The following is a 27,252-nucleotide window of genomic DNA, read 5'->3' as shown; positions in this document are numbered from 1 at the left end:
TTTAAAAAGTAATTAAATATTAACATGTCATCCATGTAACAATCCACGTGTATATCATGTCAACAAAAATAATAAATATTTAATTTTTACATCCATTTTGAAGTAATTTGACAAAAAAGTATAAGTTCAAAGATTAAAATAATTAAAAAATTAAATAGATAACTAAAATAATTTTTAAAAAAAATTGGATGATCAAAAAATTAATATGCCTATTTATTATTATAATATTATACATTATAACAATTTTATTTTTTATTATTTTTCTTATAAGGGATATGGGTTATTCAAGGATCAAACTTGAGACTAACGTTAAGTGAAAATTTGAATACAAGTCTTTTATCATCTTGTTGTAAGAATCTAACTTGAGACCAAACTAGTTAGACCTCTTATTCTAGATTCAACTGGTTCAATCAATTAAATTGACTAATTCAATCATATTAAAAATAAAAAACATAAAATAATTAAAAATGAGAAAAATATATTTATAAAAAATCAAAGATAAAAAGAACATAATAAAAATTTCAAAATTTTTGAATAATAGTTTTTATTCCTATCTTTAATTTTTGATTATAAATCAATTTTTTATTCAATTGGTCCAATCAATTAACTTGGGTCTAACAATATTATTTACCATTTCACTAATAATTCAAAAGTACTCTTTTATAAATTTTAAAAAAGTATAACTTAAAATATATTATAATGTTATGTATATGACATTAATTATGCAACATTTATTATAAAATAGAAAATATTAATCAGTTTCAACATTTAGTTTATTTGTTAAGGATATTCATCATATCTTTAAAATTTTGTAATCTTGTAATCGATTCGTAAGTCCTGCCTATGTAGTAGTTTAAATGGTAAATTTATATATCGTGAAGTTGAAATTTTAGTTTATAAAAGGAAAAATCAAATCAAATCAAACTGTTATATGTGGTGAGTTTATTGTATGGTATGAAGAAAAAAAAAAAAAACAAGCCAGAATCAGCTCATTCATCATAGTACTAACTAAAATTTTGAACTAATCGACATGGGAACCAAAAGTCCCATTCTTGATTTCTTTTCCTTTCAAGGCATCACTTGAGTCTCTTCCTTCCCTTTACCTCCACTCATCTCTATTTCCATCTTATAATTACAATTGCCTCTAAATAAAGTCAGCTCATTCATTATAATACTAAAGACATCTAGTTGGGAGAACTTCAGTTATGGAGATTAAGGTAGAAGAAGAAGAAGAATCCCACCGCGAACATGGTGAAGAAAAGCAACCACTCCTACAACATTTGTCTCCACTATCCCAAACTGAAAACAAAACCCTTATTCAGACTGCAATCAGTCAAACGTGTCAAAGCACTGCGCATTTGGCTAACCTCTTGCCCACCGGTACCGTCCTTGCTTTCCAACTTCTCTCCCCCATTTTCACCAACCAAGGCAACTGTGACTCAACCTGTCGGTCAATGAAGGCTACCCTCCTACTGCTTTGTGGATTGTCATGTTTATTGTCGAGCTTCACAGACAGTTTCAGAGACAAGGATGGGAATGTCTGTTATGGGTTTGCTACATTGAATGGATTGTGGGTCATCGATGGTTCTGTCAGTGTTCCGCCTGAATTCGCCGCAAAATACAGACTCCGGTCCATAGATTTCATGCATGCTTTTATGTCGATGCTAGTGTTTGCAGCAGTGGCATTATTTGATCAGAATGTGGTGACTTGCTTTTACCCAACACCGTCTGCTCGAGTTCAGGAGATCCTCACGGCACTACCGGTGGGGATCGGCGTTTGCTGCAGTATGTTGTTCGTTGTTTTTCCTACAACACGACATGGAATTGGCTTCCCCTTGTCTGCAAATTGACATTTTCCCCGTTAATAAACAGTAACATATTGTTCACGATTTAGAGTCATTGTCACATATTGAAGATTTAGTAATGAGAAAATTTGAAGTATCGTGTATATATATACACATTATATATTATTATCTCGTCCATGATCAACTAGTCCAAGTTTGCTGATTATCACATATTTTGCTTCAATGTTTCTTTGATTCATAGCACAAACCATTGCTAATTTTCAATTTAGCCTCAAACTAAAATCAAGCGACAGAATGGAGAATGGTAGGTGCTTTGAAAAGGTAATGAATTCTCATGAAATATTTATGATTACTTATAACCTATGTACTTAATCACGCAAAACTCAAAAATATTTATGATTACTTAGCTAGTAACATTAATTCAGTAAATAAAATTAAGAAAAAGTATAGAAGGATTAATTAGCTAGTAACATTAAAAAAATTGTATTTGTTGTTGTTTCTTTCCTACTCTACTGCTCTTTTAATTTTTTTATCGATTTTACTTTAATTTTTTCCTTCTTTCTTTCAATTTATTGCTCCATAATAATTCTCATCCTTTCTATTTATTGACTTTCACAATTATTGTTTATTCATTTATTGTTGTTTTATTTCCTTTTGTCTTAATGGTACCATCAACCCTAATTTAATTAAGTTTTTTTGAACTTTTTGCACCCAATTGAGCCCTTGATCAAATAGGTTCTTTGATTAATATTGACCATTTGTACTTGACCATTAATAATACTGACTTGATCAACTGCTGCTGATGTGGCAGTGTCACGTTAGCAAACAAATAAAAAAAAATATTCTTTTTCCTTTTTATTTTCTTTCTAAAATTAAAATTCTTTTTTTTTTCATTTTGCATTTTTTTCTTCCTTGTTTCCTTCTTCTCCCCTTTTCCAATTTCTCAACCTTAAACCAAATGCAGCAAGGAAGTAACCGAAGAGTGGCAAGGAAGCAAAGTAGCAAAACTACGTTGATCTTCTTCATTTTGCCTTTTGTTTGACTTTCCTTTCTTTCATTTTAATCTTAGCTTCTCTCCCTTCTATTTCCTCTCACTCTTACGATCTTCACTTTCATCTTCCTTGTCATCAGCGTCTGCATCGTCGCCAAAAGTTAAAGTATCTTCTGAAAATAAATGCTAGCTAAACTTCAAAGTCACTTTAAAATTTATATTTATTCTTTTATCTGTACTCCTTTTCTATTCCTAATTTAAAAGGTAAGGGAATTAGATATTTGAATACTTAAGTTCTATTCCCTTTCCAAAGGAAGAATCGATAATGATATGAAGTTATGAAATTTTAGTTACTGATGTTGTTTTGTTTATCTATTTTCTAAATCACGAGAACAAGTTGAAAATTAAAGAAGCAAAAAATTTTAAATTTTCATATTAGCTATTTCTTTTGCAATGAGGGGTTTAGTGGTGCATAGTGAGTGGCGGGGAAGGGTGAGTGACAATTGGGACCCAAGAGTAGAGGTGATTGGAGGTGGAGAACCTCGATGGCAATGCCTAAGGTTTATGGGAGGAAAAAAAGAAAGGAAGAGAAAGAGAAAGAATGAAAATGAGAATAAAGAAATAACAGAAAAAGGGTAGGAAAAAAAGGAAAGAAAGAAAAAAAAGTGTTATAAAATAATCAAATAAAAAAATTCAAAGTAAATAGAGAATTTTCTCGTATCTTCTTTTCATTTACAAAAGAGTTCTATTTTTTAAGTAAATTGACATTGAATTCAATACAATAAATAAGTGCTTCGTTAACAAATTAAACAACTTGCATAATGAATGGGAGATTTTACCTTATAAATGAGGGGGGTTAGAATATGGGCATCCACATTTATTTGTAACGAAAAGGATTTTTTTAGGCATGTTGGTGTAGCAACGCCACGTATTAGTTGACTGAGCCAACACCATTAACGGTCACATCAGCTCCATCGTTTAATATTAATGGTCAACATTAATCAAATGGTCTATTTGGTCAATTTTGTTAGTTTAAAGATTTAGTTGACTGCAAAAAATTCGAGCACTTATTATACCAATAAACCTTTTTTTAATACATGTCATTTAAGATTCCTTTCTAGAATGTATATTTTTAATCAAATAACTGTAATAATAATTAGTGTCACTATAGCAAAACAGGTTTTTAGCGGCCGTTTTTTTTCCTTATAGCGGCGCTTATAAGCGCCACTAAAATAATTTGCGGCATTTTTATAAGCGTTGTAAAAAACGTCACTACAGATAATGCCACTAAATTTTACGGCATTTATGTGTGAAAACACCACTATAGAACATGACCTTTAGTGGTGCTTCTCCCAAAAACGCTATTAAAGAACATGACTTGAGCGACGCTTTTACCAAAAAGCCACTAAAGGTCATGTTTTTTAGCGGTATTTTTGGGAAAACACCACTAATTTTAGCAGATTTTATCAATCCATTTTAATTCATATAGAACCCAATTTTTCAATATAATTTCCTGTAACATCAAATCTAACTGATACTATCACAAAAGAAATATGTATATTGTAACACTCCTTAACCCGTATCCATCGCCAGAATAGGGTTACGGGGTATTACCGAAACTTTCAAAACATTTTTAGGTAATTCACATAAATTTCTATCCATTAACTGAGATTATTCATATCGTCCCTTAAATGGACCCTCGAGGCCCAATACAAGCATTAGAATCAAGTTGGGACTTAATCGGAAACTCTAAGAATTTTTCGCGAAATTACAAAAAAAAAAAATTCAAGTTATTGGGCTCATACGCCCGTGTGGTCCAAAGGACACGCCCGCGCTACAGGCCATGTTCGTACTCGTGTAACTCTTTGACTTATGCCACACGGCCAGCCACACGCCCATGTGAGTAGGCTATGTGATTAATTTTATTTTTTAAATTTAGGTGCAAGTTTCACACGGCCAAGACACACGCCCGTATTCTAGGTCGTGTAGCACACACAGCTGAGACACACGCTTGTGTGCTCAACTCTAAGCATTCTGTTTCTCGAATTAAAGATGTATGGGACACACAACCTAACCATACGCCTATATACTAGACACACGCCCGTGTGGATGAAATAAAGCCATTTCTAGATTTATTTCTCACCCAAAATCATACCAATAGGCTGCACTAAAATTAACATCCAAATACCAACCATTTCAAGTATTCAAATTAAGCAAATTCTATCATTTAATATGGCATATCATTATATGCATACATGCTTATAAGCTTACCTTTGTATATTCCATATGTTAGGCATAATTTGAACAACAATTTAACATGTATGTAGCTACCATAGTATGAAATTACAAGTATATCAAAAACAACCATTACTAGTGTAACGCTCGGGTTTGTGCAAGTGTACACAGTCGCTATCAAGTAATAAGTAAGTATCGAGTTATCGTCTCCACAGGGATTGTATTTGTGCTAAGTCAATTAATTTGTAAAATTATATTAACAATTTGATAAATAAAAACAATATAATTGAGAAGTGATGATTAAAATATATTAAACTAAATGCAATGATCCCTGATGTGATTTATCCTAACATGCAACTATATGAATGAAATAGATTTTAGCAGAATTAACACAATAAGCAACAATTATAACATAAATGAGCTAGGACAATTACTTTAATTATACTCAAATTATTATCAACATGCTTATTAATATTCAGAAAAACGTTCCATGGCAACTCGATCTTTATGAGTTTGGAAACCACATTAGGTCCTTTCAGAATCCTTTACTTAGTAAATACGCATTTTACTGATCCTTATTTACTAAGGTTTTCTTAGTATTTGTGCAAGGTAACAGGGACGTGCTAGGTTTGAAACAGTTTAATCACACAAATCTAAAAACTATGTATATAATAGAGCCTGGTTAGGGTTGTTATGCAACCTACAATTTAATTGGGTTAGGATCTAAATTGAGCATGCACATTTCAATTATGTGTCCATTACCCATCGTCTAATTAGGATCGCTCAGCTAATTCAGCTGCATTTCAATCACGTATGAATGAAATACAGAATTGATTTTAATTGAAAACATGATCGATTGAGGCACAAACATTATAAGCATGAATCAAATAAATATTATTCAATCAAAATATTCATCCTAGATTAAATAAAATTAAGCTATCATTGTTGTAAACAAGAACAGTGAACACATAACAAACATTCTTGAATTAAGTTAAAGAAAAGAAAGATTAAACTTAATTCAAAGTGGCTGTCACCAAAGACTTTGACTGACAAGGGCTCCTTTGTTCCTTCGCTTCGCTCCTTTGCTGATGGCTCTCCGAGGTGGCCGACCAAGGGCTCTTTAAAAGGCTAATTTGCTAAAAATCTTTATGCAAAGATGATGATAGGCGTGAGGGCTAAAAGAGTTGAGAGAGGAGAGAATGATGAATGAGTGAGGGATGATTTAAGGATGAGGGATGATTAAAAAAGTGAGAAATGGTGTCTTATTTATAGGTGAGGCTAGGAGTTTCCATCTTTTGAAAATTCATCAAAGGGTGTTCGGCCATGATTTGTGGACATGTGGCTAATTTTTGCTTGATTTAATTGCCACAACATCATTAGGATTAAGACTCGGTCAATTGCAAATCTCTGGTTAAATCTCTGATTTCTTCAACTCTTGAAGGACTTTGTGTAATTAAACCAAAATTTGATTTATGAACATCCATGTGTAGCCGAATTTTTGGTTGACTTGGTCCTTCATTTGGATGGTTTTGTTATCAACATAAAGCTCTCAGACCTGTCTAGCAATAGTAGATAATTTAGAGGACCAAAGAATATAATTTGACAACTTCAATTAATCAATTTACTTAATTAATTAAAAACCAATTTATTAATGAAATATATTAAAATAAATTATTAAATATAACTTTATATTTTATTATTTAATTTAATCATGCATGACCCACTTTATAGCTTGAAAATATAATATGCTTAAATTAATATAAAAGAAGCCGTTTTCTGCATGAAAACTATATAATAAAGCATAAAATCGCATTTTAATAATTTCTATGTCCTAATTTCATATTTTCATATATTTCATTAATTTATTAAGCAATTACTTGGTTTTAACAACAAATTTAAGTAAAAAGGTGACGAATTATATAGGAAAAATCCTATAATTTTTCAATTTACACACCCCCAAACTTAAATCATTGCTCGTCCCGAGTAATGTTCATGCATAGCACAAGGTTTCACTAAAGCAAAATTGCTAAAAGTGTAAGCAGCATCAATCCTTTCCCCATAATCATGTATTAATAAATTCATGCTCATAAATCTTCTTTATTAACAAGTAAATCATACGCAAACATTTGTAAAATTTTATACTAAGTTTCAAGATATGCCAACATGAATCATAGTATGTATTTATGTCACAACCATAGATAATATTCTTTATCAACATAATTTCTCCTCAATCAAGCAAAACAATCATAAGGCTTATTTATGATCTTCATATGTTGAACTTAGAACTCCCTCTCTACTAATGTAGGCGACATAATCATCAAATCAATAGGTCTTTTATAAAGTTGTAATGGGGCTCGGTTAAAGGTAGGGATTTTAAGAGATGAGACATTTTGGTTTCAAAATCTTAACCTTTAATTTTGTCTTGGATTTTTTGAAATACAACCTTTTTCTTTAAGTGAACCTTTGGAATACCCCCAAACTTATTTTGAACTCATGCTCATACATTTTTCTTTGTGGAAACTAAGCAAACTTTTCTTTGCTCTTTTTTTTTCTTTTATAAGCATGAACATACAATCACTTAGATAAAATCATCATTCATGCTCGCATACAAGCTATCTCATTAACAAAGAATTTCTCTAAACATTCATTTATTAAAACATACTCATGAAAGAAATGATTGAAAAATACTTGAAAATTTTAAAGATTTTGAGCAATTATTTGCCTTACCTCCCTTTAAAAAGAAGCAATGTCCTCATTATAAGAACAAAGTAATGAATGAAAACTAAACACCAGGTAGGGTTAAAAAAAAAAAGAGAGGTGAGTTATTAAGACTGCTTAAATACCAAGTCTTTCCTCATTATCTAATCCTAGACATGTTCATTTCCATTACCACATCACTTAGTCTTTTTATTTTTAAAGAAGCATTTATTCATGCTTGCTATGTTTTATTTTGCAGAAATTAAATCCTAGTTACTAAAGAAACAAATTCCTAAAGAACTAAAATAAATAAATAAAAAGACAAGAATCCCCCATTTTATTTTTTTGACTCATTCCCCTTGTCTTCTTTAGCTCCTTCTTCGATTATATAATCAGTATCTTCCGTCCATGTCTCAAAGATAGCATCTGGGAACTCAAGAACAAAAGTGTTAGAGATATTCTTAAAAGTATTTCGAATCGAATCATCTCTAATTTTTGCATATTTCTAGTAAGCTTGTTGTTGATTGTGCATGAACTTGCACATATCCATCAACATTAACAACTTTGATTTCCTTGAAGTATTTGCACAAGTTGGCATGGGAGTTTTATGTTCAGGTTCAACACTTAGCTTGACTGGTTCTTCTTCTAGCTCAACCCTTGGTACAGGGTTTTCAGATCCTTCAACTAGTTTAGGATTGTTTGGTTTCTTATCAGATTCTTCTTCTTTAGTGATTAATTGATTCAGTTTCAGTTTCATTTGTTGACTCCTTAGTATCTGGCCCAGTTGGTTCTTCTTGCTCACTTTGATTTAGCTTATGCACCTTATCTCCTAACCTTTCAAGATCATGACTTGTAATGCACCCTTAGACATATTGCCCCTTCAAATTCGCTTGTGTTTTAACACGGGCCCTTAAGCAAAGTGAAGTGATTAATGATGGAAAATAAGCACTTCCTGTCTTCTTTTTAGCACAGTCATAAATCTTCTTAAGAATAATTTTCCCAACATTAATGGATTTTTCTGTCAAGATTGCATATAACAAGAGCATTTGTTCCATCGAGATGGTGGAACTATGTGAGATAGGCATAAAACTATAGCAAACAAAATAAAACCATACCTTTGCTACTGGTTTTAGGTATTCCTTTCGATAAGAATAGCTTCAATACTTTCTTATAATCCATTAGGATCCCGGATTTGTCACAACATCAAGTACTTGTTGAAGAAAATCCTAATTTATATTGTTCATCATAGGGTAGTACTCATCTTCTTCAACATCAGGTAAGTTAAACAAATCATTGATGGACTTAGAAGTAAGAGGTACCTTTTTCTTCTGAACTATGATCTCAGTAGCATCTTGTGTGGTCAAACTTGCATAGAACTCTTGAACTAGTTCATCATCAGGAGGTGAACTAGCATTAAAAAATCGTTCCCACTTAAGAGCATTAATTGTCTTTCTAATTGGCACAGGGACAACCATCAAATCATTACTCTTCAAGTGAAAACCTTTTCCGGCATCATAGGTTGATGCTTGAAAATTGAATCAAAACTCTCTTTCACTTCTTCATCGATCACAATCAAGTTTTCAGGAGTAGTCTTTAATGATCTGTTCTTTTGCGAGACATGGTATTTTCCCAAAAATTTGGCAAAGTTCTGCTTGCAGGGGAAGAAGAGAAATCAACAAGTGGGTAGGATCTGCTTTGGCGAACCTTGCGACGACGAAGAGGTTACGGCAGTGAAGGCAGCATGCGGCAGAAATGTTGATGCTCCGGCGATCTCTTTGCGCCAGTTATAGGAGATTTCGACAAAATAGGAGGAGAACTAGGGTTTTTTTCGGGATTTGAGGTTGACGACACAAGAGAAAAGTTTAAGGATTTTTAGGGTTTAAGTAAATAACTTTGAGGGATATGAAAAATAGTAGAATGAATAGGGGTTTATATATTAAGGCAACATGTGGCAAAAATTTAGCTACATTAAGATTACATTAAATTAATTCCTAGGAAAGGTTGGAGGTGTCACAGTGGTCCCGCTTAAGTTCCAATCTCCTTAGACAGAATTAATTAAATGTAATAAATTAAGAAAATAAATCCTAATTATTTATTTATTTACAAAACAAGTTTATGAAAAATCAAGGGTTTATTAATTTGAACGAGGATTCAACTCGCTCAACGTCACCATCCCAATAATGTTTGAGATGTTGACGATTGACTTTAAACGTACCTCTATAATTGTCATATAATTCAATAGCTCCATAAGGATAAACTCGATGGATGGTATAAGGTCCTTCCCATCAGGATTTCAACTTCACAGGAAATAAATTTAGCCTTGGATTAAACAACAAAACCTTCTGACCTTCTTTAAACTCGCGAGGTCGTATATGAATATCATGCCATCATTTTTATCTTTCTTTATACATTTTGGAATTCTCATAGGAAAACAACCTTAGCTCTTCCAACTCATCCAATTGTAACATCCTTCTCTCATCGGCTTGCTTAAGATCAAAATTCAACTTCTTCAAAGCCCAGTGAGCTCTATTCTCCAACTCTAATGGCAAAAAGCATGCCTTCCTAAAAACCAACCGATAAGGAGTCATTCCTAACGGTGTCTTAAATGCTGTTCGATAGGCCCATAATGTAGCATCGAGCCTTCAAGACCAATCTTTTCTGCTGGGGCGTACTACCTTTTCAAGGATACTTTTGATTTCACGGTTCACTCTTTCAACTTGTCCATTAGACTGAGGGTGATAAGCAGTATCAATCTTGTGCTTCACATCATATTTGTCAAGCAACCACTTAAGCCACTTGTTCACAAAATGAAAACCTTCATCACTAGTAATAGCACTTGGTGTCCCAAATCGTGTAAACACATGCTTATGTAGGAATCCCATAACTACCTTAGCATCATTTGTAGGGTATGCTTCAGCTTCAACCCACTTGGATACATAGTCCACAGCAACTAAGATATATTTGTTCCCATACGAAGAAGGAAACGGGCCTAAAAAGTCAATGCCCCATACGTCGAGTAATTCAATCTCCAAAATATTTGTTAAGGGCATTTCAATCCTCCTTGATATGTTTCCGCTCCTTTTGCATCTATCACAGTTCTTCACATAGGCATAAGCATCTTTAAATAGTGTAAGCCAAAAGAAACCTGCTTGCCAAACCTTAGCTACAGTATGTGCACCACCAAAGTGTCCCCCACTTGGAGATGAATGGCAATGATATAAGATCTCAGCAATCTCACTTTCAGCTACACATTTTCAGATTATATTATCTGCACACTTAAATACGTGTTCATCTGGGAAATTCTCATTGATAGGCACATGTGATCGAGTTACCTTATCTTGCTCCAACCTCAACAGATAATCAGCTACTTGATTTTTAACACCTTTTCTGTCTTGGATCTCAAGGTCAAATTCTTAGAGTAAAAGTATCCAATGACTTAGCCTCGATTTTGTATCTTTCTTTGTGAGCAAGTATTTAATGGTCGCATGGTTAGTAAATACTGTAACTTTGGTACCTATAAGATATGAGTGGAATTTTTCAAAAGCAAAGACTATAGCAAATAGTTCCTTTTCAGTTACCGTATAATTGAGTTGGGCTCCCGTCAAGGTTCTACTTGCATAGTAAATAAGGTGGAACACTTTATTTTTTCTTTGACCCATCACAGCTCTAACAGCATAATCACTTGCATCGTACATCAACTCAAAAGGTGTGCTCCAATAGGGTGTAATGATTATTTGGGTCGAGATTAACCCTTTTTTTAGCTCTTCAAAAGCTTCTAAACATGCTTTGTTAAAATCGAACACTGTATCTTTCTCTAACAACAAACTCAACGGTTTAGAAACTTTTTAAAAAATTCTTTGATAAACCTTCGGTAAAAACTGGCATGGCCTAAGAAACTTTTGACTCTTTTCACATTCATTGGGGCTGGTAATATTTCAATTACGTCCACATTTGCTTTCTCGACTTCAATTCCTTTCTTTGAAATTCTATGCCCTAAGACAATCCTTTCCTTAACCATAAAATGGCATTTCTCCCAGTTAAGGACAAGATTCGTCTCTTCGTATCTCTTCAGTACCTTAGCCAAATTACTCAAACAAATATCATAAGTGTTACCAAAAATAGAAAAATCATCCATGAAAACCTCAACAAAATTTTTGACCATATCAGTGAATATTGCCATCATGCATCGTTGAAAGGTTGCAGGTGTATTGCATAAACCAAAAGGCATTCTCCTAAAAGAAAATGTACCATATGGACAGGTAAAGGTTGTTTTATGTTGGTCTTCTGGGGCTACAATTATTTGGCTATATCTCGAATAACCATCTAAAAAACAATAGAATTCATTACCTGCCAGTCGATCTAACATCTGATCCATAAAAGGCAATGAAAAATGGTCCTTTCGAGTGGCTTTATTTAACTTTCTGTAGTCAACACAAATTCTCCAACCAATAACAGTTCTTGTTGGGATCAATTTGTTACGCTCATTCTCAACAATCGTAATTCCACCTTTTTTCACCACACACTGCGCCGGACTTACCCATGAACTATCTGAAATAGGATAGATGATTCTTGTATCTAGCCATTTGATCACTTCCTTTCTCACAACTTCTTTCATAATAGGATTGAGCCTCCTTTGCCCATCAATTCGAGCTCTTTCACCTTCTTCCAAAATAATTTTGTGCATGCAAAATGAAAGGCTTATACCTTGAATATCAGCTATGGCCAAACCAATTGCTTTCTTAAATTTCTTTAGAACAGAAATTAGTTACTCCTCTTGATCTTTTGCCAATTCTGCTAAAATAATCACAGGCAAAGTGGAATAGTCACCTAAATAAATGTATTTCAAATGGGAAGGAAGTACCTTTAGTTCGAGTGTAGGTGGTTGTTCAATTGACAATTTGGGTTGCAAAAATTCTCTGACTTCCAACTCCAATGGTTCAAACCGTGTGGATTGAATAAAATTTCTTAGATTGGCTTCCACAAGAACCATGTTTTCTTCACTTTCTTCATCCTCCAAAGGGTCAAACCCTAAGGATTTCCCCAATGGATCTTCTTCAAAATTGATTTCCATAGAAATCAAGGTTTCTAACTCTTCCATAATTGAACACTCTTCTGTCGGATCAAGAAATTTCATCGCTGTAAAAATGTTAAAAGTTACCTGATCATCTTGAACTCTCATGGTGAGTTCGCCTTTCTACACATCAATTAACGTTCTTCCCGTGGCTAGGAAAGGTTTCCCAAGGATAATTGGCACTTCCTTATCTTTTTCAATATCTAGAATAATGAAATCAGCAAGAAAAATAAATTTATCAACTCTTATCAAAACATCCTCGATCTTTCCTTCAGGGTATGCTAAAGATCGATCCGCTAGCTTGAGTGTCACAATTGTAGGTCTTGCTTTTCCTATCCCTAGCATCTTGAAAATAGACTTAGGCATCAAGTTGATACTTGCTCCTAAGTCACATAAAGCTTTACCACAGTAAGATTCACCAATGTTACAGGGTATCGTAAAGCTTCCTGGATCCTTCAATTTCGATGGCTGCTTGTTCTGTAGGAACGTATTGCACTCCTTTGTCAAGGCGACAGTCTCATACTCACTCAATCATTTCTTCTTGGATAGTACATCCTTCATAAACTTCACGTAATTTGACATTTGTTCTAAAGCCTCCACCAATGCAATATTGATGTGTAATTGCTTCAAAACATCCAAAAACTTCTTAAATTGCTCCTCATGTTTCTGCTTTTGTTGCTACAATCTTTACGGATATGGAGGTGATGAAACTTTCGATTGAATTGGACAACTCTTCTGAGTAGGTAAATCTGCATCCGAAGAAGATTTTAAAGTATCTGAATCACTAAGTTAGGATTTACCTTATCAGTCTTTGTACATTCTGATTCTTTTGGTGTAGGAATTTCACCAGCTGGTTGACTTTCCTCCTTTTCAACAGGTTCGTCTTCGACATCAACCAATCTGGGTTCCAGAATTTTACCACTTCGCAATGCCACTACCTTGATATGTTTTTTACCCAAGTTTCTTGGATTCTCAATATTGCTTGGCAATATTTCTTAGGGTCTATTACAAAGTTTTGTAGCTAACTGGCCCATTTGGTTTTCCAAATTTTTTAGTGTTCCTGCTTGGTTTTGGATCAAAGCGTATGCTTTCAATAAGTTCTCCAAACTATTTGATGATTCAGCTTGGGCTGGTTTTGGAGCTTGCTAATTAAACCCTTGGGATTGGTTGGTTCTATACTGCATAAAGTTGTTGTTTGGTCCATTTCCTTGGTTGCTCCAAGAAAAATTGGACGCCATGAAGGATTATAGAAGTTGGACTGGGGTCGTCCACTCCTATTTTGCTGTTAGTTCCCCACATAGCACACTGACTTGGGATTCAATGGGCAATTCTTGAAAGAATGACCTTCCCCACAGTACACACAAGAAACTACTTCATACAGACTTGGTGGCTGAGCTACAAAATTATTAGCACTATTAGCGGTAAATTGCTTTAACATAGAGGAAATAGATGATACCTAAGCTGATAACGAAGTGAGAGCATCAACTTCATGAACTCCAGCTATATGTCTTCCTGAAGCTGTTTGATTTGTTGGCCATTGATAGTTGTTGCTTGCGACCCTCTCGATGATCTCATATGCCTCATTATAAGACTTAGACAAATTTTCACCATTCACAAAAGCATCTACCATCAATCTTGGATGTGCATTGAGACCAGTATAGAATGTCTCCAACTGGATACAATGAGGAATCCCATAATGAGGACACTTACGAAGTAACTCCTAGAATTTCTCCCAAGCCTCATACAAAGACTCGTCATCCAATTGTTAGAAAGTTGTGATCTCATTCCTTAACTTAGCATTCTTGCTAGGCGGGAAATACTTAACCAAAAATCTCTCTGCTAATTCTTGCCATGTAGATATGGAACTTGGTGGCAATGAATTGAGCCATGCTTGTGCTCGATCTCACAACAAGTATGAAAACAACTTTAACCTCAGTACGTCTTCAATCACACCGGCTATCTTGAATGAATCACTCACCTCCATAAATAATTGAAGGTGGAGATGTGGATCTTCCGTGGGCATACCACTAAATTGGCCCATCGTTTGTAGCATTTGAAACATCACTGGTTTCAATTCGAATTGGGTTGCCTTAATATCTGGCCTTCTAATTCCTGGATTTAACTCATTGATGTCTGATGCATCGATCCCTATCATCGACAATAAGGATGGGATTTCATACATGATCGGCTTCATTTCCTTGGTCTTGATTTTGATTTCCAAGGTACATCTTGACTTGTCTTTGAGCTATTCATTCAAGTCTTCTTTGTCTGAAAGTTCAGTCAATTTCAAGGTCTACTAAGAGTAAATCAATAATCTAATCTATGCTCATAAACACCTAAAAAGAAAATCACAAAATTAAAATGAATACGTTAGTAATGTTAGAAGTAACCAAATTGAAAATAAATAATTTCACAAAAAATGACTATGGCAACAGTTGACAATCCTTGGCAACGACACTAAAAACTTGTAACGCTCGAGTTTGTGCAAGTGTACACAGTCGTTATCAACTAATAAGTAAGTATCGAGTTATCGTCTCCACAGGGATTGTATTTGTGCTAAGTCAATTAATTAGTAAAATTATATTAACAATTTGATAAATAAAAACAATATAATTGAGAAGTGATGATTAAAATATATTAAACTAAATGCAGTGATCCCTGATGTGATTTATCCTAACAGGCAACTATATGAATGAAATAGATTTTAGCAGAATTAAAACAATAAGCAACAATTATAACATAAATAAGCTAGGACAATTACTTTAATTAAACTCAAATTATTATCATCATTCTTATTAATATTCGGAAAAACATTTCATGGCAACTCAATCTTTCATGAGTTTGAAACCACTTTAGGTCCTTTCGGAATCCTTTACTTAGTAAATACACATTTTACTGATCCTTATTTACTAAGTGTTTTTTAGTATTCGTGCGAGGTACCAGGGACTTGTTAGGTTTGAAACAGTTTAATCACACAAATCTAAAAACTATGCAGATAGCAGAGCCGGGTTAAGGTTGTTATGCATCCTACAATTTAATCTGGTTAGGATCTAAATTGAGCATGCACATTTCAATTATGTGTCCATTAGCCGTCGTCTAGTTAGGATTGCTCAGCTAATTCAGGTGCATTTCAATCACGTATGAATGAAATACAGACTTGATTTTAATTAAAAACATGATCGATTGAGGCACAAACATTATAAGCATGAATCAAATAAATATTATTCAATCAAAATAATCATCCTAGCTTAAATAAAATTAAGTTATCATTGTTGTAAAGAAGAATAGTGAACACATAGCAAACATTCTTGAATTAAGTGAAAGAAAAGAAATATTAAACCCAATTCAAAGTGGTTGTCACCCAAGACTCTGACTGACGAGGGATCCCTCGTTCCTTCGCTTAGCTCCTTTGCTGATGGCTCTCTGAGGTGGCCAACCAAGGGCTCTTTAAGAGGCTAATTTGCTAAAAATATTTATGCAAAGATGATGGCAGGTGTGAGGGCTAAGAGAGTTGAGAGATGAGAGAATGATGAATGAATGAGGGTTGATTGAGGGATGAGGGATGATTAAAAAAGTATGAAATGGGGTCTTGTTTATAGGTGAGGCAAGGGAGCTAGTTTACTAAAAATAGGAGTGTCCATCTTTTGCAAATTCATCAAAGGGTGACCAGCCATGATTTGTGGAAATGTGGCTGATTTTTGCTTGATTTAAGTGCCACAACATCATCAGGATCAAGACTCAGTCAATTGCAAATCTCCGGTTAAATCTCTAATTTCTTCAACTCTTCAAGGATTTTGTGTAATTAAGCCAAAATTTTATTTATAAACATCCATGTGCAGCCGAATTTTGGGTTGACTTGGTCCTCCACTTGGATGGTTTTGTAATCAAGATAAAGCTCTCAGACCTGTCCAGCAATAGTAGATAATTTAGAGGACCAAAGAATATAATTTGACAACTTCAATTAATCAATTTACTTAATTAATCAAAACCCAATTTATTAATGAAATATATTAAAATAAATTATTAAATAATAACTTTATATTTTATTATTTAATTTATTCATGCATGACCCACTTTATAACTTGAAAATATAATATGCTTAAATTAATATAAAGAAAGTTATTTTCTGTATGAAAACTATATAATAAAGCATAAAATCACATTTTAATAATTTCTATGTCCCAATTTCATATTTTCATATATTTCATTAATTTATAAAACAATTACTTGGTTTTAACAACAAATTTAAGTAAAAAGGTGAAGAATTATATAGGAAAAATCCTGTATATTTTTCAGTTTACAACTAGTCATTCCAATGGCTAGATTACAAACCACATATTTAAGCCATCACTTCAATACAATATATTTCTGTTTACAATTCACCACTTCAGCATGTTGGGTTAACCAATCCATTCCCAAAATCACATCAAATTCATCGAATGACAATTACATCAAGTCAACCGTAGAACAGTAACCTTTTACCATCAACAGACAGTTTTTACAGACTTTATCCACCATAACACACTGACTTGGGGGATTTGAAACTTTAACCACAAATTCAGTGAATTCGACAAGAAAATTTTTAACAGACACTAAGGGTACGTTTGGTTGACTGTAATGGAATAGGGCTGTAATTGAATAGAGCTGTAGTCAGTAATTCAACTGTTTGGTTGAATGGAATGGAATAGAACTGTAATAGTATTATTGTGTTTGGTTGAATGGAATGATATTGTAATAGCATAAGGAAAAAAACTAAAATGACCAGAATACCCTTAGCAGATTTTTTTAGGTAAATGATTATTGTTATTGTTATTAATTTATAATAGGATTATTATTAAATTATTAAATAAATAATAAATAATTTAATCATACTTTAATATAATTATTATTAAATATAATTTAATAAAGATAATAATATATAATTTAATAACATTCTTAATATAATTATTATTAAAATATGAATGAATAAAAATCATAATATATAATATTAAAAAATAATATATAACTATTTATTATTTTTAAACTACAATGCATATTTAATGTGTTAGAATATCATTATCGAAATAAATAATTTAATTATCTTCTATAAATTAATCTTCCTATAAATTAATCTCAATTTTATGGTATCATCTAAAGTTTCATTTGGACTATAATAACTTATGTCATTATCTTCCTATAAATTAATCCCAAATTTATGGTTTCAACTAAAGTTTCATTTGTTATTTACATAATTTTTATATAATTTTTTTATCTGTGTTATTATCTAAAATTGGTAAATTGTATTAAACATGAAATTATTATTAAAAAGGAAAAGGCACAAAGCACCGAAAAGAAAAAAGTGTTATCTTTTTTATTTTTCTACTTGTCCACCATTGGTATTAGTATTGCTGAAACATTTGTATAAATAGTCTGAAATTTGGTACCAACATAATAAAATTATATAAATAGTTTAAAATTTTTATTTTTCTACTTATCCATTGGTATTAGGATCACTGAAGCATCGAAAAGAAAAGGCACAAACATTTTATTTCTGTATATTCAACACTCGGAGTCTTGTCAAGTTGCAATATCTCTTCTATTTCCAAAGAGACCAATTGGGGACAATCCGAAATCATAATAAAATGATGTCAAAACTTAACCCATATTGCGATAAAGATTCCAACTCTTTCTAACCCAAGATGTCAAAATTTATTGAGTTTGCGAATCTCAACAATGCCTTCTCTGCTGAAATAACAAATTTATTGAGTTACTCGGCCTTACCTTTGCTAGTTTACCTGTTATTAGTAATTTAACACAAAGGCAATGTTAGAACATCCAAGAAAAGAAAATCACTATTTAAGGTAATTAAAACGAATACTATTGCTAGCAGCGACAGGTTAACATCCTTCATTACATCACTTTAATCTGACAGAACAAAATATAGCTACATTTGGCGAATATGATCGTTAATTTGTTAAATAGCCAGCCCCAGCCAATATATCTAAATATGCTACTCCCCCTCCCCTCCCTACTTTTTTCTCAGATTAAAACCGGTTGCCATTGATTCAGATTAAAAAGAATATGGTTTATCATCATAGACTTAACTGAGACAAAGAAACACAAATTAGGGAAAATAAAACAGTTAACGGGTGAAAGGCTTACTAGCCGATATGAACAAAGAAGCTAATTTATCAGTTGCTTTTGGAGTTGAACCCAGTTGCAGTAATCTTCCACTAGTTGCTGAAGATGCAAAGGAACAAGTCTATCCAGTAGAGCTTGTATCATTCTATATTAATAACAAATCCATTTTATAATATATGCATGGAAAAATTAGAGAGTGAAAATGAAAATCCCCTCTCCCGTACTAATAACAATATTTGAGGTAGAGGATTAAGTTTGTGTCAGACACTATGTAATGCGATTTAATCAACCATACTAATTATCCTTCAATATATATTAAATGAATATACTAAAGTAATGAAATAATAGTATAGTTAGAGAGGCCCCTTAAATCTTGCAAGCCCCAAAAGATAAATTTGCAAATGGATAAGATAGGATACATAAACATAACCCTAGCATTTGTATGCTGCAATTAAACAAGATATACTTACATATTTCCCGGACCCTCAACAGCTGAAGTTGGCAGTAAAATAAAAGGTCGCGTGTAATCTGTTTACAAAAATCAACCTCATCCATAATGTTGTCAAAGTAAAATAAAAAACCATTGCTTAAATTGCTAGAAAGATGAGATAATTAAACGCGTTAACATACTAGAACAGAAATACAATCACATTATCATGCTGACATTCTAAAAAATATGACTAGAATCAAGATTCTACAGAAGTAAAATATAAATCGAATCATATGAGCCAGAACTGTCTAGTCAAAGGGGCTCTCAAATTTAGGTAACGCACTAAGAGCCTGATAATTTTGAAATCCAATAAACCTAAAAGGACTGCAAAACTTAACAATTTCATATTATTTTGGAAGGCAAAAACATATACAGATGGATATTCTGGACAACCTAAAAGAACAATATTTTGTCACGGGGAAGAATTGAAGTTAAGTATCTAGGTAACTATCATGATCTTTGAAGCCATTAAGATAACAACCTCAAGACATAGATTCAACTTCACATCAACCTCTAAAAATGGTTCAGACATATTTGTGTCCCAAGTAATATGATTTATCATAGTAGCATGGTTATCTTCTTTTCTTGTTCGCTATTTTATTTGTTTGTTATTATTATTGACTACAGATGCATGTAACTATAAGTTCTTTCTAGCAACAGAAACTGAGAATAGTTGATTCACCACACATGCCAAAAAGGAATGAAAAGTTAAATAGCAAAAATATAGAACCTCATATAGCTGCACGCTCTTAGACTCACTAAAGGCGTCATAGAAAGGCTTGCCCCAAGAATTGACCATAGCCTAACAAGTCAGGAAAAGGAGTTAAAATGCATCATCAACAACAATAACCAGAAACAAGAGAAAAGAAAAGTTAGCAACCAACAACATCTTTTGTTTCTCATGTTTTTGTTGTTTTCATGATTGCAATTTAGTGTTAACCCCTCTATTGCCATGGAGTCACTGATATGCCTCTTATCACAATTTTAAAGCAATGCACTATCTATTCAACATTCTCTTATCATGATAAAAATGGAAGATTTACAACATCATTAAGAAATATATAAATTTAATCCAAAACAAACATAGAAAAAAGAAATCATACCTGAGAGTTTGCTCTAAATGATAGATAGACTAAAGATGCTTCAGGGACAGCCAACTTGCTAGTATCAAAAACAATCAGCAGCTTTGATTTTCTACGATCAGAATATATAACATCCACGGCATGAAACTTCCTGGCTGCTATTCCGGGAATTAGAATCTTATTTACCAGTACAATTGGCCAGGAAAAAAAAAACTAACAATTAAAATGTTTACAGAAAGTAACATTAATTTTACTCAGAAATCAGTTGCAATTCAACTAATTTGAACAGATTTGCAAATGATATAGCCTATATGTATATAAAAAGAACAAATCAGTTAATACCTTACCACCATGTTGTTTTAGCTCAGACATATCATCAAAATATCATCTATTCAATTCATCAACACTGCCCTAAATCAAATTAAAATAATTATTTATATTAAATTTAATGGAAAAAAGAGCACGTTAACAAAATTTCAATAAACAAACACAGCTTAAACTTACAGTCTTGCTCGTTCTTTCTCGATTTTTTCCTTGCTTGCAAGTTGCACACACAAGATAAAAAGTTAAAAAGAACTATAACTTAAAAAATCAAATATTTTAAAGTTAAAAAGGGGGAGATGGAGGAATTATCGTGTAAATATCGAAGAAGCGAATGGATGATTTTGAAGCGAAATGTTGAGGAGGTGAAGGAGAAATCTTTGGGTCATGTCTTATGAGGTATTGACAATTTGAAATCGAAGATCATGCCCGATTTATCTCTCAGTTTACCGTCAACATTTTCAGTTTCGATTTAGATTTCAATTCCCCCTCTCAGAACCCTCTTCCTCTTTCCAACAATAGATGGAATTTTATAGATTAAGAAAAAAAAAACGGAAGAGAGGAAAAGAAAAACTCTATTGAGAGAAAGAAAAAGAAAGCAGAAAAAAGAAGGCAGAAAATTCAGGAAAAGAGGAATGTGGAAGGAACAAAGGGAGAAAATGTTTTACCTGACCCTGCGATGAAGGAGTGTCCGTCTGCTTTTTTCAGGTGAGAAAGTGGGAGAGGGGGAGAGGGCAAAGTGGGGAGCGTCTTTGAAAGAGAGCGTTTCCTTAAACATCGAACCAGTAATCGGTGCTGAGGAAACGGAATAGAAATAAGATAATTTCTCTACATAGGCGCGTAATGGAATAAGCCCGTAATAGGGCATTCCATTGAACCAAACAACTGTTTAGGGTGGGCCCACAGAATAGGGTTTTAATGGCTATGCCATTACATTGAACCAAACATGCGGTAAGTTTGTGCATATGTATGAATGTGTGGAACCAGGATCAATCAATGCAGTAATATCAGTATCAAGTAGCGAAAATGTACCAGTAATGACATCTGGTGCAAAGGCATCTTCTCTAGCACGAATAGAATATGTTCTTACAGGTGCTCGTGCATTTGATCTAATTATTGTATCCCTGGTAGTACCTCGACTACCATTAACATTGCCGGGGTGACGGGGTGGTCTGCCCCACAAAACAGGATTACTCAGCTTTGGAGCTAGTTCTATTTGTTTTTCAACTTTTTCTGGACAATCTCTAAGCAAATGGTCAAATGAACCACACCGGTAGCAAGCTTCACTTCTCAAACGACATTTCCCAAAATGAAATTTGTTGCAATGCTTACACTTTGGCTTGTGATTACTGACACCACCCACACTGGTTACAGATGGTGATGAAGACCTCAGGTTAGAGAGTTGAGAGCCTCGCTCTTTTCCAGAATACCCCATAAAACCGAGCCTCTCTTTCAGCTTGTTTCTTTTCTTTACTCAATTCCTTAGCTTTGTGTGCTCGATCGGCTAACACCGCAAATTCCCTTATTTTGAGAATTCCAATCAAAAACTTGATATCTTCATTCAAACCATCTTCAAAGTGTTTATACATTTCAGCCTTGGTTAGAACCCATTCTCTGGCATATTTCCTCAACCGAACAAATTCTCGTTCATACTTAGATACAGTCATGTCTCTCTGCTTGAGGTCTAAAAATTCTTTCTTTTTCTGATCCATAAATCTCTGACTAACCTAATTTTTTTCTAAATTCAGCCTGGAAGAATTCCCATGTTATGTTCTCTTTCGGTACAATTGTAACACCCCAAACTGGCCTGGAAGTTTGGCTCGAATCTGGTATGTCACATTGAAGTGTTTTTCGAAAACCATATTTCCATTAAAAACCCTTCTTAATAATTAAAAACTTATACCCTTTTTAAACCTTGTTAGAAAACCTCAGCTGAATAACATTCTTAACAACTTTGTAAAGATCTTCGCAGTTCCGAAAGCTTAATTTAAAAAAAATTGCAGATACGTGATGTTTTGAACAACAGTAGTTGCTTTGGAAAACCGTGCTCTAATACTAGCAATTATAAGAACAATAAATAAAATTCCAAATTTGAAATCCAGAAAATTATAACGGCTTTACTGCAACCCACATAAAAACATTTAAAAGTAATAATCAAAACTGTAACATAAACAGTGTGTGTGGCTTCCTCCGAGCCCCTCGAAGCTCCGATCCGTCTAAGGCTGGAAATTATCTGAAAGGTTAATAAACGGAGTGAGTTTACGAAAACTCAGTGTGAGATCCCCTACTATACAAAAGGGACAGTTAGTCATATAAAAGAATTAAAAGTCTGGCCCTAGCCCTACTTACAGTTTCAGTATCAATTGGGCCTTAGCCCATTATAACAGACAGTACCAAATGGGCCTTAGCCCATTACAGAATAAGAAACATTATCAGAACTAGAATCAAAATGAGAATCAGAATCAGGTGACAGAATCAGAATCAGTATCAGGTAACAGAATCAGAATCACAATGTGAATGCAATATTAACATAATCTAGCCATCACACCACCCGTACTAGCCCATCACACCATGTGGGGAATAACTCAATCCATCCAGCCCACACACCAATATGCAGCAAAGCTGCTAATAATAGAATATTGTGGTAGAGCCACCAGAATCAGATAATGTGGCAAAGCCACTTAACAGAATACGTGGCATAAAGCCATCGATAACTGCATTATGTTAGGCACATAGCCATCAACTAGAGTAACATAACTGGCACACAACCCTAGGTAAATGTGATCGACACAGAGTTGTCAATAACCATATATTGGCATATAGCCTTAGGCAAATAAGTTTGGCACACAGCCATAATCAGGTTCGCACAGAGCCATATGTAGGTTGGCCTAAAGCCATAATCAGAATAATTGGCTTTAAGCCATTGGTAGTTGTATCATGTTAGGCACATAGCCATCAGTGATGGTAATATAGTCGGCACACAGCCTCGAGTAAATATGATCATCATTCAGCCATCGATCGGTCCATAGTCATCTCGGGTGACCCGTGCGACCTTATCAAATCAGTACGAATATACGGCTCTTAAGCCTTCAGTGGATCCACAGTCGTCAAGCAACCATGCGATCCTAACAGATCAGATCTTCCTCTGTACAAAATCCCAACCCATGCAACATGTCATGTATGTAGAATGTCATGCCCATATTTGAATCAAACAATCACAATCAAGTCATTCATATCACCAACATATATTCACAATCAAATCTGTCAACCACACAGTCCAAGTCAGTCACTTGCCCACAAGGGCAAAATAGTCATTTAACACCCTAGGGGCAAAATGGTAATTCTACCCTACAGGGGTATTTCGGTATTTCTACCCTACAAGGGTATTTTGGAAATTCTACCCTACAGGGTATTTTAGTAATTCTACCCTACAGGGGCATTTCAATAATTTTTTAAATCGAGGGTAAAATTGTAATTTTGTAAATCGAGTGACTTTGGTAATTTTACAAGTCGAGGGTATTTCAGTAATTTGGTAAACTAAAGTATTCTAAACAGGGATAACAATACGAATGGGCCTAAAGCCCATTCTCGGCCCAAATGTGCCCACACGCTCGTGTGGCCCTTTTAGCCCAAATCTAGCCACAGATATGAGATTCACCTAGCCTAGTCCAATATTTACTACATAATCAAACAACTTATCCAATTGGTTCCGTAGGCCCATTGGGCCCACATGGCCCGAAGTAGCCATCCTACAGCTAGAGTAGTGAGAAATACACACCTGATAGGAGACTGGAGTTAATCCGCGCTCCGAGCACTCTTAGCTGACGCCCAACCCAAACGAGCATGCCATAAAACGAAAGGGATCAGCCAAGAATGGTACCTTTACTCTCTTCATGGTTCTCTCTATTTAAAGCCAGCTTCGCACCCACTCTTATGTTAGCTTCCCGATGTGGGATCCCTCCATCATCAGATTTTAAGTTCAACACCAACTCATGCCACCCCTTGTTAGCAAAATAAATGCTCTTTTATTGCCATGAGTTTCGAACCCTGGACCTCCTTGCCAACTCTATGACGCCACCTTCCTGCCTCTTATGTGGCGCTACTTTGCCACTAGATCATAAGGCTTTTTGTGGCACAATTTCTCCAACAATATTCTTAAGGCCTACCTACTATGCCCAGGGTTTGATTCACCTTAAACCAAAATTTTTGCTAGAGTCCAGGTTTGAACCCAAGACTTCTCCAACACTTCTCAGCACACTTAACCACTAAAACAAGCCTTCATTAACAAAATTTACATGCACAAAAAAATATTATAAGCTGCCTTCAACCCCTCCCATGCTCAAGGCCCAAAACTTCTAGGCCCAAATTCAGGGTGTTACAACAACTGAAGTTATGGTATCCCACCAATGGTAAGCTGTATCTTTCAGTACAGATACTGCACATTTTAGAAATTTAGCAGGTGTACAAGATAATTAATCAAAAACCCGAATGGTATTTTCCAACCAAAATTTGGCCCTTTTTGGATCATCATCTGCGGTAGCTTTAAATTCTTCTGCCCCATGCTTACAGATTTTATCTACAGAAGCCTTACCAGTTCTAACAGGTTCAGCCTCGTGTGTCATCTCAAGAACCGGTTGAGGAGCAGGTGGGGGAGGACATTATACCACGGGGTTTGTTCTTAAATACTCAGTAAACCATTCATTCATCAATTAAAAGAAGGCCTGTTTTGCTTCCTCACTTTGGCCCTCAGATATGGGCCTTTCACTACCAGATGTAAATGCAACTCTTTGAACTGAAGCTGAAGCATTGCTCCCAGCTTCCTCGGATCCAGCTCTAGCTTGGTTGGATGACATTACTATATGAAACTAACATTTAAAATGATCAAGAGATATCACACTATCACGAATTATATAAAGGCATGTATAGCTAAACTCGTGTTTGCTACAATAAATCTAAGAATCGACTAAACCTGGTACCACTAAATGTAACACCCCTTAACCGTATCCGTCGCCAGAACAAGGTTACAAAATATTATCGAAACGTTCAGAATATTTTTCAAATAATTCCCGTAAATTACTATTCATGAACCGAGATTATTCATATCGTCCCTTAAATGGACCCTTGAGGCCCAATACAAACTTTAGAATCAAGTTGGGATTTAATTAGAAACTCTAAGAATTTTTCACGAAATTACAAAAATTTTTCTAAGTTACAGGGCTCACATGCCTGTGTGACCTAGGGACACGCCAGTGCTGCAGGCTGTGTTCGTACTCGTGTAACTCTCTGACTTGTGCCATACGGCTAGCCACACGTCTGTGTGAGTAGGTCGTGCGATAAATTTTATTTTTCCAATTTAGGTGCAGGTTTCACACGGCCAAGACACACGCTCGTGTTCTAGGCCGTGTAGCACACACGGCTTAGACACATGCCTGTGTCTTTGCCCATGTGCTTAATTCTGAGCATTCTGTTTCTTGAATTAAAGGTGTAGGGGACACACGACCTAACCATACGCCCATGTACCAGGCCGTGTGTCACAAACGGCATAGACACACGCTTGTGTGTCTACCTATGCAGACGAAATAAAACAATTTCTAGCTTCATTTCTCTCCCAAAATCATACCAATGACCTGCACTAAAATTCACATCCAAATACCAACCATTTCAAGCATTCAAATTAAGCAAATTCTATCATTCAACATGGCATATCATTACATGCATAATGTTTATAATCTTACCTTAGTATATTCCATATGTTAGGCATAATTTGAACAACCATTTAACATGCATGTAGCTACCATAGTATGGCATTACAAGTGTATCAAAAACAACCATTACTAGCCATTCCAATGGCTAGATTACAAACCATATATTTAAACCATCTATGGCTAAGTTAGCCTATACATGCCATTATAGCAAAATGATTTTACTATATATACCCAAAATAAGCTAGTGGATAGTGTGATGATGCTCTAGTGATCTCCAACCTTTGGGAGGTTCCGAGCACTATACAACAGGGGAAAATAAAATAGAGTAAGCATTACATGCTTAGTAAGTTCATATAACAGAAACTAAACTTACCAATCTCGTCTATTAAGTTTAAGCATACAATATCATGTTTTCCATCCATTTGGAAAAATTGCCTAAGCACATGCATTCAATCAAACATGTTAGTCACAAAATTTTCATATACATCAAGTACACATAGATGAGCTCATCATGCAATATTCTTTCAAGACATTATCATTTCATCTCATAATTCCCTTATCATGCCAAGAGTTTTGTCCGTTGAATTATTGGAATTCCGATGGATACTCAAGTAGTACACTCAAGATGTACAATTCAATAACCAGTCAACTCTTATTCAAGAGCACCTATTAGGGCATTTAATCAAAGAACACACTCTCGAGCCACATATCATATTACAGGATTACCAGTCCAGG

The 27,252-nt window shown here is 34.3% G+C and overlaps 2 protein-coding genes and 1 non-coding gene across 51 annotated transcripts; 2 read left to right on the top strand and 1 right to left on the bottom strand.

The window, feature by feature from the left end:
* Window positions 1–808: 808 nt before the first annotated feature.
* LOC107948571 (protein DMP4) lies at window positions 809–1,970 on the top strand. The gene has a single exon (XM_016883160.2). It carries the CDS (start codon window positions 1,206–1,208, stop codon window positions 1,848–1,850), a length of 645 nt encoding a protein of 214 aa, XP_016738649.1. The 5' UTR covers window positions 809–1,205; the 3' UTR covers window positions 1,851–1,970.
* Window positions 1,971–14,487: 12,517 nt separating this feature from the next.
* LOC121231654 (small nucleolar RNA R71) lies at window positions 14,488–14,594 on the top strand. Its single transcript, XR_005929710.1, has one exon. It is a non-coding gene; the product is annotated as a small nucleolar RNA R71 (small nucleolar RNA).
* A 3,707-nt stretch (window positions 14,595–18,301) lies between these two features.
* On the bottom strand, window positions 18,302–21,647 carry LOC107948572 (uncharacterized). Of its 49 annotated transcripts, none has more exons than XR_005928554.1 (8): window positions 21,481–21,627; window positions 20,996–21,028; window positions 20,834–20,902; window positions 20,513–20,668; window positions 20,140–20,211; window positions 19,390–19,447; window positions 18,941–19,064; window positions 18,302–18,573 (listed from the first exon to the last, which is right to left on the bottom strand). XR_005928554.1 is itself a non-coding variant. In XM_041115540.1 (7 exons), the coding sequence occupies exons 3-7, from the start codon at window positions 20,861–20,863 to the stop codon at window positions 18,506–18,508; spliced, it is 384 nt and encodes a 127-aa protein (XP_040971474.1). In that variant the 5' UTR covers window positions 20,864–20,902; window positions 20,996–21,028; window positions 21,481–21,627; the 3' UTR covers window positions 18,302–18,505. The 49 variants fall into 49 exon arrangements, 27 of the variants coding, with proteins under 27 accessions (XP_040971474.1, XP_040971473.1, XP_040971475.1 ...); XR_005928565.1 differs by having other exon boundaries at window positions 20,513–20,646; XR_005928557.1 differs by having other exon boundaries at window positions 20,513–20,646; window positions 20,834–20,897.
* Window positions 21,648–27,252: the final 5,605 nt, after the last annotated feature.

Source organism: Gossypium hirsutum, chromosome A06 (assembly GCF_007990345.1).
Source record: "Gossypium hirsutum isolate 1008001.06 chromosome A06, Gossypium_hirsutum_v2.1, whole genome shotgun sequence".
Lineage (NCBI taxonomy): Eukaryota > Viridiplantae > Streptophyta > Magnoliopsida > Malvales > Malvaceae > Gossypium > Gossypium hirsutum.
Note: the sequence above shows the minus strand (reverse complement) of the source record. Positions and strands in the feature narration are given on the sequence as shown.

What these genes read in the sequence shown, in the direction of transcription:
- LOC107948571 (XM_016883160.2), top strand. Translation starts at nt 1,206, where the DNA reads ATGGAGATTAAGGTAGAAGAAGAAGAAGAATCCCACCGCGAACATGGT.
- LOC107948572 (XM_016883162.2), bottom strand. Translation starts at nt 20,863, where the DNA reads ATGTCTGAGCTAAAACAACATGGTGGTAAG. An exon ending in TAAAACAACATGGTGGTAAG is followed by an intron (nt 20,669 to 20,833) that starts GTATTAACTGAT and finishes CTGGTAAATAAG; the next exon opens with ATTCTAATTCCCGGAATAGC. An exon ending in CATTTAGAGCAAACTCTCAG is followed by an intron (nt 20,212 to 20,512) that starts GTATGATTTCTT and finishes CTGACTTGTTAG; the next exon opens with GCTATGGTCAATTCTTGGGG.